Raw genomic sequence first — 18,049 nt, 5'->3', positions numbered from 1 at the left:
TTACAAACATTTCTTTGTTAATGCAGAAAGTAGCCAATGAGCAAATGTAAGCAGTTTGCAAATTATCACATCTGCATAAAGCATCCTTTATTGAACACACTGAATGGGGCAACAGTGGCACTAATTCTTTAAAAATGAAGAATAAAGAGGACAGTGAAGCAGCCATTAAAATCATCCAACAAAGTGTTACGAGCCATTTGTGCATTGCTTTTTATATTGTGCTGTACAAAGGCATGTTATGGGAGTTAATGATTAACAGAGGAAGAGCAGAACCAACAATTCTCAAGCACGCAACTTATTTGCAGCAAGAAAATCAACACCAGCACCTCTAAGGCAACTGTGTTTTTTAATTTTTTATTCGATTTAGGCCTTTGGACCCAAACCTTTTTAAGTCTGGAAATTAATAGGGAACTTGTGTTGGCATTGCGCTGTGACCTGTTCAGACTAACCCCCCATTATTTCCAGAGATCATTATTCCCAGAGATGAGCAGGGTTACCCCTAGTGTTTTATATAAACATATTGAAAGGTCTTGCTTTGCTTCAGCTGGCTGTGGAATGGAAGAGAAGCTATTGTTAAAGACTGTAGCTGAAGTGCTTGTTCCTCCTATCTCAATAGTTTTACCGAATGAGTCTTTCTACCCTGTATCTGAAAAGTTGCTGAGGATCCAGATTGCCTTGGGGAAAAGTGCACAGGGCAGCAGCATATGGGAGAAATCCATGTAAACTGTATGGCTCTTCCCCTTCTATGAACATAAGCATCTTCCATTCAGACAAAAGGCAGTTTAGATGCAATCCAGTGGCTGTGACACAATCTCTAGAAGGGGCTCTTGATGATTTCAGTGGCACATAACTCCTCACTATTGGACTGATAAATCCACCTTTGGAATTACAGACTGTGCCAGTGTAGCAAATGATGTTTGCAAAACTGCTTGGTGAGGGGATTGTATGCCATAGTCTGGAAGCATTCTGGCCTTTTTGTGCAAGGAGGCTTCCTGCACTGGTCTGTCTACAGTTCCCTCTTTAGACCTCAGCTGGTTGAAGGGGAAACTATTAATGCAGTATGCTCATAAAACTGCACCTTTCCCCATACCCACTATGCCAGTGGAGTCTCTTTCTTGTTTTAATGGGCCTCAAAGGAGCATACAGAGAAATGCATTGCCTTTTTTTGTGCATGCTGTCTTATTCCATTCATTGTCTTTGACTTATTTCCCCAACCCCTTAGACTCAACATGCTTTGCACCGTCAGAAATTCAATGGGAACTGTATTCATGTTTGGTATAAACATGTATTCATGTTTGGTATAACCTACTATTCATTTAATAAAGAAAATTGATCAAGGTCTTTCACATAAGAAAAATGTTATAGTGGGCCCTGTTTCTAAGTAACCATACTTTCATTGAATACATATAATTGAAACTGAGCCATGTTTGGTTTTCTAAATGTGAAAGAATTGTATTATTATCTGGGCAGGATTTTTGCATAGTGGCCGAATTTCCATGTGGCCCATGGCCATTAGAAACCAGAAAATTCCAGCAAGACTTGGAGCCACATAGGTACTTTTATTCATTATGAGAATGAAACCACTGAAGTCCTATGGCTCAAGATCTCTATCCTCCCTCCCACCTTCTTCTCCTTATGCACGGCTCAGAATAATATGGAGGGTTTACAGATTCTTAAGAAACCACAATTTGTTCTGATGTCCAAATAGGATGAAACGACAAACTGTCATTTGTTCTCTTGCAAAAAAATGGCTTGTATCAACTACTCGGATGAATTTGCTAGTACACATGTAGCTGCCTCATACTGAATCAGACCATTGGTCAATGAAGGTCAATATTATCTTAACAATATTGCTTAGGATTGAACTTGGGGCCTTCTGCATGCCATGCAAATACCCTACAACTGAGCCACAGCCTCTTCCAAAAGAGAGGCTCACATAACACACATAGAACTGCCTTAAACTGAATGAGACCATAGGCCCATCAGAGTCAGTGTTGTCTACACAGACTGGCAGTAGTTCTCCAGGGTCTCAAACAGAGCTCTTTCTCATCACCTACTGCATGGTCCTATTAACTGGAGATGCCAGGGCTTGAACCTGGCACCTTCTGCATTCAAAACAGAGGCTCTTTCACTGAGCCACAGCTCCTTCCTTGTTGGTGTGGCATTCTACTCCCCCCCAATGATCCTTTATGATCCCTGGAAATATTGTGGCTGGAGTTGCAGAAGACATGTGGATGACAAGCTATGCATATTGGGGGGGTGGGATAGTAAAGGAAGCAAAAATGCCCCATCCACCCTTTTCTGTCAGCAAAGCTATATTGACAGAAGAGGGAGGAATGCACAATTTTTTTTACCTTCGCCTCTCCTCACTGCAGTCCTCCATATGGCTGTTGGTCCACACAGGCCTTGATACTGCAGGAAGAATTTTAATAGAGGTCAAAAGGGACAGTCAAGGTCTGGTTACACATGCACTAAACTTGTGTGTGATTGGGGGATTGGGGCTGGAGTGTGCGATCCAGCATTCATATACTGGTTATATGCCAATCCGGCATAATCCAGGTTATGCCAGTTCATGTTAGAGAATCTCAGATCAGATTCAGTAAACTGATGGGCCAGATTAAACTAAGTTTTTCAGTTTAATCCTGCAAATGCCTCAGGCTGGCTTGTCCAAGCTTTTGTTTCTTTCCAGGCATGTGGGAGAGGCAAGACGATCTCCCTCTGCCCATGCCCTCAGGGCTCCCTATGCTCTCAGCCTCTCTGCCTGCTGCCTCCTGTTCCCTGCTGACCTTGTGCCACTCTCCTTCTACAGAGCTTGCCTTGGAGCTTCAAGCTACTTTGCTCCAGTGCCCTCTTACTGCTGCTCTGCCTCTTTTCTCAACAAGGGCCATGGATTCCCATCCCGCCTCCACCCCCAAGCTCCAAAAGAGCCCTTCAAGCAGCCACTGTCTGCCTTTTAAACTCTGCGGCTTATCCAGTGAGCCCCACCTCCCATTGTTTCAGTTTAGGATTCCGGTCAATGGTTCATCTTTGTTTTGGAGTCCTAGTTTGTAAACAAGAAAACAAACCACTGTTTATTGTTCCAACTGATTTGGACATCACCTAGGAATCTTCACCATCTAAGTCATTCATGAAGGAAAGTGGGAGGGAGCAAACCATCTTCAGGCTTGCAGAGGTGGTTTGCATCTAAAGAATCATGATGATTGAGAGAGATACCCCAAATCAATAGGGCAAATTCAAGTGTATGGAATGAAATGGGGCATCGTACAATTACATACCAAGCTATGATGCATTCCTTCTTGAAAATCAACAGGCAATGAGACTCAGTCATTCTTCTCTTGTCACAACTATCACCCTGTTGTGCTGGAATGGATTACTCAAGCAATGGTGAAATGGGAATTAAAGACAGCTTGTATCTGAGTCAGATTACCATGTTGGTCTCTAGTGACTTACTGTTAGGTGGCTTAACCAATTATGTACACATGTATTAAACAAGTATCATGCAAATGATTTAGGGTCCCTCACTTTTACCTACAGAATTTGCACAGGATTAAGTAAATACATTTCACCAGGGGGTGGGTGTGATACATTCTTATGAACAGTGTAACAGGGCCCTAATGTAAAACAACACTGCTCAGAAAACATAATTTTTTTAAATGTCCTTTTTCCAGTCTCTGTATCTATACTTAGATATAGTATGATACATACTTTATCATATGTGTGTCAGATAAAGTAGATAAAGCGCGCGCGCACGCGCGCACACACACACACACACACACACACACACACTACATTTATAATGGTAAGCAGTTAACATTGGGAAGCCTGAAACTTAATACTTCATGATCCTATTTCAAAGATTCTTGTATCCTTTAGCACCGAAGGATCTCTGAACCAAACAGCTACTGCTACTTGTGACATCTAGGTATGCCAGTTATATTGCATCATTTACAGTCCTACTCAATTCTATTCAATGGTGCTAATTCCCAGGAAAGTGTTCTTAGGATTGTATCGTTAGGCTGATCGTAAATGATCTGCCCTTTCCTCTTATAGAATGTTGGTAATCTCGGTACATTTCTGGATTTAGCTCTTTAAGCAGGGATTGTCTTTGATGTTTCATTCTAAATTCTGTGATCATGAATCTAGCAGAGCCTTACACCTTCCTCAGTAGGAGATGATCTGAAGAGCCAGTGTGGACTTGAAGTAGGGAAAGCTGAGTTCAAATACACAAACATGAATGTGTGCTGGGCTCATAACTCAAAGACTGAAACCATCATCTGCTGTGTTTCTGGGCATTTTCCTGGGATTCAGGATAGAAAAAGACCAAGGCTTAGTCTCCGCTTTTTATGCAAGAGTTCCCAGGTTTAATCCCCAGTATCTCCAGTTAAAGGGAGGGGGTAAGTAGGTGATGTGAAAGACCTCTGCCTGAGACCCTGGAGAACTGCTTTTAGTCAGAGTAAACAATACTGAGTTTGATAGACCAAGGTTCTGGCTCAGTATAAGCTTCATTGTTCATATGCACTTCTTCGCACAATGTACAACTGCTCATAGACCTTACTGCCACAGGATGTAGTGATCATCGCTAGCTTAGCTGATTTTAAAAGGGAAGCAGACAGGTTCATGGAGCTGTGGAATTTCCATGCTTGGAAGAAACAATAATATCAGTTGCAGCAAATAGGGCATCTTGCCGGCCACTGGATGCTGGACTAGATGGACCATTGGTGTGACCAGTGGGACTCTTTTTATACTGTTCTGTTCATTCAGTCAGACCACTGGGTGGCTTTTTACCTGTTGTTATCTCAGATAAAGACTGGAAATCCATATGACAAGATAAAACCACTCCGGCTCAGTGTGTACTTTGGATCCACAGGTGACTTGTATATTGGAGGAGTGGCGAAAGAAACCTACAAATCCTTGCCAAAGTTGGTCCATGCAAAAGAGGGGTTTCAAGGCTGTCTTGCCTCCGTGGACCTGAATGGGCGCCTTCCAGACCTGATCTCAGATGCTCTGTTTTGCAACGGGCAGATTGAACGAGGATGTGAAGGTACAGATCTGTTTTGTAATCTTGTCACAGGCTCCTCTAATGTAAATTAAATATTTCTATACCTCATCATGGGGAGGGTGTGTGTGTCTGTACCGTCCCTCCTGCTGTGTTCTGTTTATTTGCACTCCAATGATGACAGTTTTCCTATCTTGCCCGCTGTCATCTATTTGCCACAGCCATAAGCAGGATTTGTTTTACGTTATTAACAAGGACGGATGCCATTGATGGGGAAATGTACACTGACGGCACAAAGCACAAATTGAACCTGAGAACATTAACTTATCTTCTCAAATATAATCATTGGAGTCTGTTCTTCTCCACCGGCAAGCTGATTTGCATGTCTCCATTTGTTTGTGCGGTACTGTAATTAATTGTTGCAATAATTAGCTCCTGTGCAGCACTTTATATCATCATGGTGCTTAGACGGTAGTTTATGTGTAAATTAACTAATTGAATATAGATACATGTTTTTTAGTGCAGGCTGTGTTCAGGATGAAATGTTCAGGCTCTCTCACTAGAGCTGGAGGGAGGAGGTCGAAGGCTTTTGATAACTCTGAGCTATGTCATGGTGGTTTGTACTACTTTCATGTACTGGGTTTCCACAACTGTTATTGTCCCAAGCTAGACTCAGCCATCAGGCAACACAAAGATCTCAGTCAACTCTGGTGTTTGCTTGGCACAGCAAAACTAGGTCAAGAACTTGGCAAGCAAGGCTGGTTCTTAATAAAATGCCTTCAAGTGAGAACTCCTCCTTCCTCACTTGCCCTGCATCCCTCGCTTCAGCCCAGTGCCCACTGCCGATCACTCACTCACCCACCAAGATCCACCACCTCCTGCTCTGGAACCACAATATGACAGCTCACTGGCACAAACTACAACCCAACCAGTTCTTATTTAGTGAGGAGAGAACAGCCTGGAACTTCTGCCACCCAGCAGAAAGGAGCAGGAGACTCAGAAACAGCAGCTGCTGCTGCACTACCACCACTTTGCAGTTCAGAAGGCCAAGTGAGCAAACGGCTACTGTGGCAAGGAGCACCAGGTGCAGTGTACAGGAGAATAAGCTTATTTCTAGCAGGGGCAAACAGCAGCAATTCATGCCTTTGGCTGCCTTCTGACTAGAGATGGGCATGAACCTAAATACAAACCAAAAAAACACACGAACCAGGCTTGTTCATGGTTCGCAAACCAGTGGTTCATGGAAGCTCGTTTCCATGAACTTCCACGAACTGGTCTACTGGTTTGTTTGGTTCATATTAAAGGGGTAGTTTAAATGGCCATTTCCCTGGGGATCCCCCCCTTGCCGCCTGCCAGCTGATAGTTTAAAGGGACCTGCTGCTTGCACCAGTTCGTGGGAGTTCGTGGTTTGTGGTTTTTTGATTCATGCCCATGTCTACTTCTGACCCTGAATGGTATCTGGAAAGGAGAAGGAGCTGCTGCTGCACCATTTATGGCAATGGCACAGCATGACTTCCAGAAAGGGAAAGGGTCTGAAGGAGCCGTATCCATATTGCCAACCCAAAGGAGGACACATGGTGGTTCTCTCCATAGTCAAGCAGCAGCACCGCCACAGATGTCTTGCTGGAGGTTGCTGATAGGCATAGAGCAGGGGACACTGGGGGAGGAGGAGGTGAGGTGGGGAGATAGCTGTGAATTTGCTGCATTGTGCAGGGGATTGGATTAGAAAACCCTAGAGGTCACTTCCAGCTATATGTTTCTATGATGGGCCATCTTGAGTTAGTGGGCCCTTACCATCGCCCTGAAGGAATGACAAGACCCTGAGCATTGGCTGACGAACCCTGCTGGCACAAACATACATATGCACAATTCTGCATTGTACTTGCTACTTCACCTAAAATCAGGAAGTCACTCTTTTTTCTTTCCTGATCCTTGGAGAGCCCTAAGCATATCATCAGGAGTGCAACAGGTTATAAAAAAAAGAGATCCCACTGTGCCACTCTCCCAGCCGCACAGGTATTTTTCAATATCCCAGCCATACTTACCTGCAGAGCCTGCTGAAGTAAATAGAGAAACAAATATTCTACTCAAGATGATAGAGAGAGACCAATGCCCAGGAAAAGACTGATTAAAGCCATTTGGAGATTTCTCTTCATAAATCTGCCTGATTTTTTTTACTGCTAATTCTAAACATTTAATTAGCCCTATTAGTATGCAAAGTGCTACATAATATATAATGATTTCTCAAGGAGCAGGTTCAGATTGACTCCCTTAGAACAGGCCTACACAAGCGCATGTTGTGACCCACCAACAGGGCTAAACAGACCCCACTAGCCCTGTCGAGCTGGATATATCTGGCCAGTGACCTGTGTTCAGCATGAGGAGTTACACGTTGACCAGGCCTACCTTAGAAGGTATCCGCCCATATAACTGCCTCTAAAGCATTCTTGTGGTAATAAGTTGCCAGTGAAGGAGGAAAGCAAACTGCTGTTGGTTCTGTTAGAACCAATAAGCCCTAACAAGCCAATATCATCCCATTTGATAAAAGTTTTGTCTTTTTCCTTTTGCATGAGAAAACCGCATATGCTGTTAAGTTCGTTGGCCTTTTTCTCTTTCAAGTTGATCATCCTTGTGACTTGTGTTCTAATTTTAATTTGATGATTAACATTGGAATGCATAAGTGTAAAAGCATACATAGACTGTATAACATTGAAACACCTAAAGGTATTTTCACTTTGCTTTTATAAAAGTGTCTGAATAACAGATTCTGCTGCTTGTGGGAGAGGGGGCAGAAGGTGGCATATGCTGGCAATGATGAGATCTTTGCATTAAAATACTTGAAAGCCAAAGAAGTTTCTGACACCTGAATTCTCAAGGGCTGCTGATTTTTCCAGTCCAAATTATAAAAGAAATTGATTGATGGCTGGTGACCCAGATAATGTGGCTGATTCGCCTGACCCAACTCCTGACTGTAATATAAATGCTCAGGGATCTCTACTCCTCCGTATATATGAAGAAGAGAGCTCTGGGTCTTGAAAGCTCATCCCCTGATAATCTTGTTAGTCTCCAAGGTGCAACTGGACCCAAATCCTGCTGTACAACCCAACTACAATGTGAAGAATATCAAATATTTAGGAGGTGCTTATTATTTTTTTTCTGTGCTCAAGGTCACCTTTCAATTCAACCACATTTGCCTCATCAATACAGGGCTGTCCTAAGTTCTGGGACAGGGGATGTATTGTGCCTGCTGTCTCCATTTCAGCATAACTTGTGAACAGAGCCTACATGTATCAGCTTTGTCTATGAGACTGGGAACTTTGGCCAATGGTACGCTCAGAACCTGTCTATACGGTTTGCACATGCATAGGTTTGTTCATGTGTTGAGGAATGCAAAGCCAGTGGGCACAATCTTGTTTCCACCTGTGCACATTTAGTCGTCTCTGAGGTAACACATAAACAATCTTTACAAAGCCATTGAAACTGCATTGCACAACAGTATGGTAAGAGGTATGCTGTGTGCTTAGTTGTTCATACTGAAGCAGCCAGGCAACTGTTTTAGCATGCACACATTCGTTTGTTCATTCTTTTTTTCCCTTTCTTTCCTTTGTTTGTTTGTTTGTTTATTGGATTTATATCCTGCCCTCCCCACAAATGGGCTTAGGGCAGGCCACAACATCATAAAACCAGAGTTTAAAAATATATACAATAAATAACAATGTACTTAATGCACTATGTTGATTTTGGAAACAGGTATACATCTCACATCAAGTTCTACCAATTACTTTAGCATTGTAGTGAAACTAGTTTAAGGTGTGTGACTCTCACCATAATGAAGTTTGTTTGCAGCTCATCACATCTTTTTTCACCATACTTCTCAAATATATTCCCACTATATTTTAATCCATGATGAAACATGTATCAGAACATACATATGACAAACCGTGGTGATTTCACCATGCCACTGTCACAACAATCAACAACTGTCTACATTGACAGTATCTTTTAGAATCTGCCCTTTCTTCAGCTAATCAGGTGACCCAACTTCTTAAATCTTTTACTGAGTCCAGGAGATCAGTTGTAACATTGACAAATGGAATACTTACAAGAAGCAATGGGTCTCTCGAATCTGGGATTTGGCAGCAAGGCTCAGGGGTCTTGCTGGATAGCAATAGCTTCCCCCTTCAGAAAGCTTCTGGCTTGTGCTTCAACACCACTGCTGTGAATGACCAGAGATAGGTAATGCAGCTACCAACTCAGTAGAGCCCAGGAGATACCAGAGGCCAATGGAATTCTACCATGTTCCATAAAGCCGTTGACTCTGGCATGACTTCTTAGTCTGAGCACTAACTGAGATGTCTTCTGATTTCCTGAAGCCATTTACCTACGCAACTTTCTGGTATGGGTAATACCTTTCTTTACCTTTCTCACAATCCTAACCTTACCTAAAACTAAACAATTGACTATAAGTTTTACTGAGTCAACAAATGCCTCCAAATCAACAGGTTCATTAATTCAGGCGAGAACTACTTGCATAAGGGGGGAAGTATGTGATATTTGAAAGATGAAGTGAAATCTTAGAGCTTTATTTCTGCTTTTGTCCAATGCATGCTGGGAGAGGGAGAGCAACCACTGCATACCTGGGAATGGGAATATGTGATTCTTGATGTAAATGTCAATCTGGTATCCATTCCAGCAGAAGATCAAGATGAGAGGAAGATGGGAGAGAATAATGTACTAATGACGTACTTGACTGTCTCTGAGCATGACAAATGGCTAGCCAGGATTTAAACCATGCATTCACTCAGCTAATGCATTCACATCTATCCGATGAAAAGAAATGCTTTTAATTTTCCTTCATTACATGTCATCAGCTCAATTAACCATTATATTTGTAGTAAATGCTGGCAAATTACTGCATTCTCATTTTGGCTTGCCTGGAGATTTATGTCTATTAGCGTTAATTTATTTGCATTACGTGGAATTTCTTTTCCTCTTTAAGAGCAGCATGCACCTTCTCTGAATGGTCTTTCTATGTTTGCTGCCGTTTTGATATTTGCTTACTAACGTTTAATATATTTTGCTTTTTTTTATTTTGCTGGCAAAGTTGCATTGATGAAAGCTGATTTGCAAGGTAGATAGCCCTTGTGTATATTAAACAAGACTGAAACCCAGAATGTGCATTGGGGATCATTCCATTCGCCTTCCTGTGCTGGCATATGTTGTTTTGCATATGGATTCTCTCTTCCCCTTTCAAAAAGCGATGCAAGAACCTTCCTCTTGCAGGATATTCTGCATAAAGGCTTTCAGTCTTGTGTTTATCTGTAAAGTGATTGCTTTAGTGCTTTGATCATGCCTTTTTCTTTAAGTTCTTTCCCCCTCCCATCCCCCCAGTGGTCTAGTTGATGAGTCTCTAGAAATAGAATAGTTTTGTTTATCACGTGTATGTCACTTTTGAGCATGCTGGTGCTTTACTTTGCAGATTTTTCTCCCCCTTAAAAAAGAAACAACCCCTCTGCATGGGATAAGTTAAGCATGTGAAATGATACTTGCCAACATTCTTGTGACTAAATCTGCACAAAATATAATAATAATAATAAGCCCGGTCAAATGTCTCTTGACTTCTTACAGGCATCGCTCTTCACCAAATCATTGCTTGGATGGCAGTACTTTCCCCCCTTAACATGCTTTTAATTTTAATCTTTTAAAAGTAGTTTTATATCCTGTTTTTCATGGTACCTGGCAGAACTTACCATGTTGGAGAGAAGGAATAAAAAATACTGTACAATGAAATTAGCAATGTTGACAGCATACCTCATTTTGTAAACTATCTGCTTCTGTTTGGGTTTTTAAAGTCATATTTCTGAATTAACTCATCTCTTCATGGACCTCACCATTATGAAGCAAAGCTATATGCCCTGTCATAAATTTTTTAAAAAAAGATCTCGACCAATCCTACTGTCTGTTCTTTTCCTCAGTTCACCCTTTAAATATTGAGATGTTGGCAACTACCCTGTGTGAGCCAGTGGCAAATACAGTGCCTGTGAAAGACAAAAGCCCAAGTTTCCTTTTCTGTGTGTATGTTCTTGTTAGGGCCCAGCACTACGTGCCAAGAGGACTCATGTGCGAACCAAGGCGTCTGCTTGCAGCAGTGGGATGGCTTCAGTTGTGACTGTAGCATGACCTCCTTCAGTGGAACGCTGTGCAATGACCGTGAGTACATTAGAGACTGCGTCTCTCTTTCTCTTTCTAGAAGTCTGAAAGGCTGTAGGGCACTAGCCTTGGAAGCAAGTGTCTAAAATGGTGCATTGTTTTAATATTATATAATTAATTGAACTGGCAAACTCTGCAGAGATTTTTTAAAAAAATTGTTTTGCTATGCTCATAGGACGCACATGACTGAAGCACTACATTAGAGATTGTGCAGTAGAAATTTTACGGGGGGGGGGGGGACTATGGAATTGTGATACTGAAATTTTCTACCTAATGCAAATGTTTGAATATCATCTTTTCATTAAATGTAGTACATGAGATTTTCCCCTCCCCCTCCTCTCTCCTCATTTTTGGTGAGGAAAAATCCTTTCAGATCTCATTTTCTTAAGAAGTATTGTAATTTTGTAACATTATATCATGAGGGTTGTAATTACTGTGAAGCCGCTGACAACTCACATTATCTTCCCTACGTCAAGTTGCTTTATGTGACACAAAATGCTCTGTCAAATAATTTTTTTAAAAAAAAGAATTTAATGCTTTTTCTACTTAAATGTCATCTGAATAAATCTCAAGATCATTTTACCAATGACGTAAGTCTCAAGAATCACATTTGGGTGTTGAAAACATCTGGGGTGAGTCAGTACAATGAATGCACTGAGGGTGTGTGCTGCATGTGAAACTTCCTTAGGTAAGCCCTCTGATAAGAACATGTATATTTAGAGAGGTTCAGAGGTTTACAGAGGAACTGGTTAGTTAGGATACTTGGGGGTGTCCCATCCAGGCACTCAACCAATGGAACTGTGTACTTTCTTTAGATGGACGCAAGCTAGTGATCACTAAGCTATACTTGTGTGGTAACTGTTCCTTTTTCATCAGCCATGATCACAGAGATGGGTGTCAGTTCCCACTATGTACAGGACAGTTCTCACTAAACCTTCCCTGTGTTGTATATGACAAGAAATTTGAACATGGGAATACCCAAGAAACCCAAGAAAGCTGATTTGCAGCCTCTCTTGTTGCAAATCTTAATTATCTTTCTGTTATATATGTTGAAGTTCAAAACCTGTCTTGCCAAAAGGGGTGAAATTATAGATCTGCTTAACATGTAACCCCACATTGTTCTGAGTATCATAGTAAACATTTGGGACTTTTTGAGGGGGGAAACACCACATTGATCCCCCCCCTCCCATGGCTCAGCTTCTTGCAAATTCACCACATTCAATTAGTATTTCATTGCATGGAGAAATCTATTTTGGAAAAATTGAGATATAAGTATGGAGCCTGATTTCATGATGTATTTTGTACCATTGGATTGATTTCAGAAGGGTTTCCCTGTTCTGAAATTACAGCAAGCATTTACTGTAGCATTTAGAAACTGTGTAGATTTCTGACAAAGAAATTACAAGGTGGCTATTGAGAACTGCACTTTAGCAAGGAAGGAATTCTGATGGGAGGCAGGTGAGGTGGAAAGGAGCAAAACCAAGATTTGTGTGTGTGTTTGTTTGGGAACCATGCTGTAAGAGTATCATACTAGGAACACAAGCAATGGTTAGCACAAACTCTGGTTGGTTGTTAGATCTGAACCATGTGTATGAAGTTGCGGTCTTTTTTCAAAGTGATGGTCATGCACAAAGCTGCTGTTTGGTTGGACTGGTCAATAGTTTTGTGTATGTTCATGTGTTTTAGCTTTAGGAAATTTCTGTGGAACCTGTAGCTGCCTTTTTGAACTTAGATCCGTTCTGGTTGCATTTCATCTAATTCAAAATGTCCAATCATTTCCTTTAATTAAAAGCCCCAAAGTTTTTGTGCATACATGTTTTGTGATCACACAGCACCATTGGGCTTTGAAATTTTAGGATTGTATAAACAGACAGAAGCATGAAAAGGGTTTGGTTTCTCCCCACACACAAAGAAACATCAAGAATAAAGGTGGCTTGTTGCATAAAGGAGTAAACATAAAGAGAATGCAGATGCTTTGGAAGTAAAGGTTGAAATGCAGTGAGAAAACTTAAACTGTTAAGGAAATTAAATGGTAGGGCACAGGCAGGTTGTTGAAAACACTATGTCTTTTAACATGGAGAGCCCCCAAAATTGGATCCTGATATAGAATGGGCAGAACTTCATGCTACAACCCTGTAGCATCTGTATTGTTCTAGAGGGTCCTTTGATTCCCAGCATTTTCTTTCTGAGGATGCAGCTATATGCTGAGGGAAGGTGATAGAAATTGCTTTTACTAACTTGGTTCATCTGTAGAAGGTCTGCATCCAAGCCCCAAGGTCTGTTGGCATAACTGGACCACTGTCATGCTTGGGGATACCACAATAAATAGTACCAGGCAGTACCAATAATGGGCATCAATATGCACTGTGATATTTGGAGGGAGAAGAGAGTGTGCTTATGAGTACTATCAGATGATGACTGTGTGTGGGAGAGCTCCCTCCATGCCATGGACATGTAGCCATGACTCATCTGTACATACAAAGGTTCAACAAATAGCACGGGCCTGAACACATCATGTTATCATTTTCTGTAGGCCACTGCCAATGCCATCCAAAGCAAAATTATACTCTTCTAAGTCCACTGAAATCAGTGGGTTTAGGATGACTCTGTAGAAATCTTTCCAGAGACACAGCAAGTTACTGGTACACAATATGTTCACAGACCCTCCCTCCTCTGCTCCTTCCCTGTAATCATGTCCCAACAATATGGGCTGCTATGCAGATTGTGCCCTAAAGAAAACCACTGTAACTTCATACATGGAACTTTAAGCATCGTACCCTTTGATGATTGCAAAGACAGGCAGTGTCCTATTTCCTTTTCGTTGACAAGGAAACAATGCAAGTATGTTTTGACCTCAGATGACATGGTGGTTACCTTTTCTTTTCTGCAATGATAAGTTGGTCATAGATGCAGGACTACAATCTTCAGAAGATGAAATATGACAGAAGGCATTATATTGTTCAGTACGAAGACAACTGGTAAAGGAAAGAAGTTCCCCCAAACTCTAGGATTATATAGGAAACTGCAAAGAGGACACCTAATGATTACTCTTACAAATGGATGACTGCTCTGGTTCCTTTGGGGGCGGCGGCTTTAGGAACATGCTAGGCAGTAGTAATAGCAGTAGTAATAGCAGGGTTTCCGCTTCTGAGTTGCCTTCCTCTCAAGCAGCCCGTTTTTCTTTAAGCACAGGGTTGAAAATGATTGTGACTGTGACTTGAAATTAGAGCTTCTGTATCAAATGTTCCTCTCTCCCCAAGTCTTTCTGTAAATTCAAAATTCATTTTTGCTACTAAAACGCTAAACAAAACAAAAACCCAACCACATCAGGAATTATCGTTTTTCCTTTTTTAAAAAAATGTGGCATATGAAAATACCAGGCATGCATAATGCCAAGTGTAATAGCATTGCATCATATTTGAGTCCATCTATTGTGTCACAGATGCAGTTGCAGTGCTGCATCTTATAACATGGATATTTAATTTGAACTTGGGTTTTACAACACACAAAGACAATCCGCATATGAATGTTCCTCCTCACTTGGTGGCTGAAGCATGTCTAAATGAGGGGTCACTTCACCTTCCATTTATTAACTGATTTATTAATCAAGAAACATCAGGTGATATACAGACATGTCTACAGAACAGAAACTCATGCTTATGCAAATTAGAGGTTTCTTTATATTAACCAGTCAGCATTTTGTAGTCTGATGAAAAATCCAAATGGGCTGGGACACTGGCTCATTTTGCAGTTTACTATGTCAGATTTCTTTTCAAATTTTGAAGTTCTGGATTACTTGGGGAGGATTACAGGGGGTGTGAATTACTGGGAGGGAATAAAGGTAGTTTGGCTGGTGGTGGGAAGGAGAAGAGGCAGGAAAAGGGGACAGGCTATGGGGGCTTCAGGGAAGTTCTTGCAGGTTTCCCACAGTGCAACTGAGCCTGGACAAACTCTGCAGCTGGAACCACACAGAGTCTTCCCAGGGAGTTACTGCTAGAGGAAGAGAAGGAGGGAAAGCTGGAGATGAGGAGTGGGAAGATAAAGGTAGGTTGGTTGGTTTGCAGGAAGGAGAGAAGGAGGCAGGGAGAGAGGAGGGGTTTGGGGGTTTTCAGGGAAGAAAAAGAAGAAATAGTGGGGGGATAAGATTCCCCTACAAATACTTGCAGGTTCCCTGCTTATAATAATTACAAGTGATATGCATAACAATATATAGTACGCTAATATTAATGTTGGTGCAAGGGACTGTTGGTGTATGTGTGCAACAAGAGATGACTTTGCTCATTACCTGGTATCATGTGCATAATGCTCTTGTGAATTCAGCTTTTTCTGAAGAATGCTCAAAATCAATATTGCAGATGACAGAATGTGCCTTGGAACTTAGTGAGGTAATTGTCACTAAGCTCCATGGGCTTCATATGTTTATTAATGAAGACATCTGATAGAAAGCAATGAAAATGTATCTACATACACTTTGTGTGAGGAACATTGTGCTGCATTGATAGAAACTGTTCCTGATGTGCACAGTTAATTTCCCCCCTCACGTTGCACAAATACTTCTACAGAAAGGTATGGTTTGTTTAGTGCATTGGGTGTGCAATGTTCGGGAATACGCGTTCTGTTTTTAATTATGTAGCTGTTTGGTAGAGGATTTCCCTACTATTTTCCAAAATGAATATAAATGTGATTATTTGCATCAGATGCTCCTGAGAGTTTTCTTGTTGTCAGTACTCCACTCAGCCCATAGCTGTGGTGAATAATCCACCAGGGAATATCTCTTGCACAAGATCCTTTGAAGTGAAACTTTTCAGTGCCAGGGTTTACTTTGGGATATGTAAAATAAGGATAAAGAGGCTGTTGAGTATGTTTCAAACACATTTCCTTTGTTACTGCATTCACTGTAACCAGTCCATGGACATCTGGGATTAGATAGGCAAGCCTCCAGGCCAAACAACATGATTGCCAAGGAGGTCTGAATCTTGACTTATGCAATTCATATTAATTTCAGTTTCTCTCTGACTGGTGTTTAATAATGAAAATTTTAAATTATAGAACGATCCTATAACCAACCCTCCTTTTGTGTCCTTGAAGGGCATTTGAGGGCGACATGCATCTAGTCCCTGTGGAATTTTACATGGAATAATTTGAGAAGCTTCAGACTGGCAAGAATAGCTTTGTGGTAATTGTGGGGGTTTCTCAAGAGGCAGTAATTATGTAACTGAAATCACAAGCCAGACATTGCAAAATTGTTATATTGCACAAAATTTATAAAAGAAACAGTATCAGACCCACTATTTTTTCTCTTCCTCTGTGGGAAATCAAAGGAATGATTAAACTGGACTTTGACTTTTATTACAATGACTTTTCTTTTATTGGTGGCATGTGTAATTCTAAATCAAATCTCTGCAAATCATGAAGGAAAGAACAATTAAAAGCTAATTCAGTGTATTCTCAGGGTGGCAAAATGGGAACATGCTATGGGCTAATAACAATTCAAGTTTTGTAAATACTATTTTGTTTCATATTTTAAATAGACTCCTATTTTCTGCGACAGTGAAGGGTTGGCCATACCAGACAAGGGCTGTTTTCACACTACTAACCTGCTTCCATGATGTTGCGAAACATTGCGCAAAAACCGCAGAAGATAGCGTCTTCTCGCGAGAGTTTTGCACAATGTCACGCAAAACTCTTGCAAGAAGATGCTATCTTCCGCGTTTTTTGCATGATGTTTCGCAACATCACGGAAGCAGGTTAGTAGTGTGAAAACGGCCAGGGTAAAAATGCTTCTGGAAGGTGTCGACCTAGTAGTAACTCTGGCTGTAGCCAATTTTTTGCTTATGTTTTTAAGCTCAACGGATTTTAAATATGATAATGTCAGAACATTTTAAAATGGTTTATATTTTATATATATTTTAAAAAAAATTGTAGTATTTATTGTGGCATTGCTCAAGGCTGGTTGGCCAAATGAACAGCATCATTAAAGCATTTTAAGTAGACCTTGAAAGAGAGAATATGTGGAAATAATTTAAAAAGATTGATATAATTCATATAAGATTCATATAATTCTTCCTAATAAAAAGTTAAACTTTGTTTTAAAAAAGTGAAATGGGGGCATTTCAAACATTTCTTTTTAGTAAAAATGAAATATTGACAGCATGCAAATTTCTGTTACAAAGACGTTTGGTTGCCAGCAACCAATAGGAAGTAAGGGTGTGGAGACTGGCTATGACACTTTAGGAGATACAGGAAATTCTTAGAGTATCTTGGTGATGTCACTTACAGGTTATTGCTGAAATGATGTCATGACATCACACAATGTCAACAGTTATGCCCTGAACAAGATGGGAGATGTGCACATGGAATCAGAATAATATATTCATGAAGAATTAGAGGAATTGTGTCCCCATCCTGCAATAATATATAGTTCTGGTCTCATCCTCTGTGACAAAACCAATTATCTGCTTAGGGGACAAGAGAGTAGCCTAGGGGTTGGATTTGATCCCTGCACTGCTGCATTCTCATTATGCACTGCATGATCACACAGAATGGCTCTGACCCAAGATACAGAAGGAGGATTCATATAGTCCATCTCAGATCATTGGTGATTGTCTGCATTAACAACAACAACAGGACTGCAAAGGACGGTGCTACTTGGAACAGCATCAGAACTGCAAAAGACAGTGCTACTTGGAACAGCATACATATTACACCGACATCTGGTTGATACTTAGGTCACTGATGGAAACTTGTATCAGCTTCGCAAGGCCAATCAATAATAACTTGTGACCTCTGCTTATTGTTGATTGTGTTTCAGATAATTCAAATAATAGTAGTAGTAGTAGTAGT

The 18,049-nt window shown here is 41.0% G+C and overlaps 1 protein-coding gene across 1 annotated transcript in view; it reads left to right on the top strand.

The window, feature by feature from the left end:
- NRXN1 (neurexin 1) overlaps nt 1-18,049 on the top strand; it is a 1,172,093-nt gene that overhangs the window by 595,590 nt on the left and 558,454 nt on the right. The window contains exons 13-14 of the mRNA XM_054986029.1: nt 4,868-5,041; nt 11,087-11,206. Coding sequence (XP_054842004.1) covers nt 4,868-5,041; nt 11,087-11,206 — 294 coding nt within the window. The remainder of the gene's footprint in view (nt 1-4,867; nt 5,042-11,086; nt 11,207-18,049) is intronic.

Source organism: Eublepharis macularius, chromosome 1, assembly GCF_028583425.1.
Source record: "Eublepharis macularius isolate TG4126 chromosome 1, MPM_Emac_v1.0, whole genome shotgun sequence".
Lineage (NCBI taxonomy): Eukaryota > Metazoa > Chordata > Lepidosauria > Squamata > Eublepharidae > Eublepharis > Eublepharis macularius.
The sequence above is the reverse complement of the archived record's forward strand: the minus strand, read 5'-3'. Positions and strand labels throughout refer to the sequence as shown.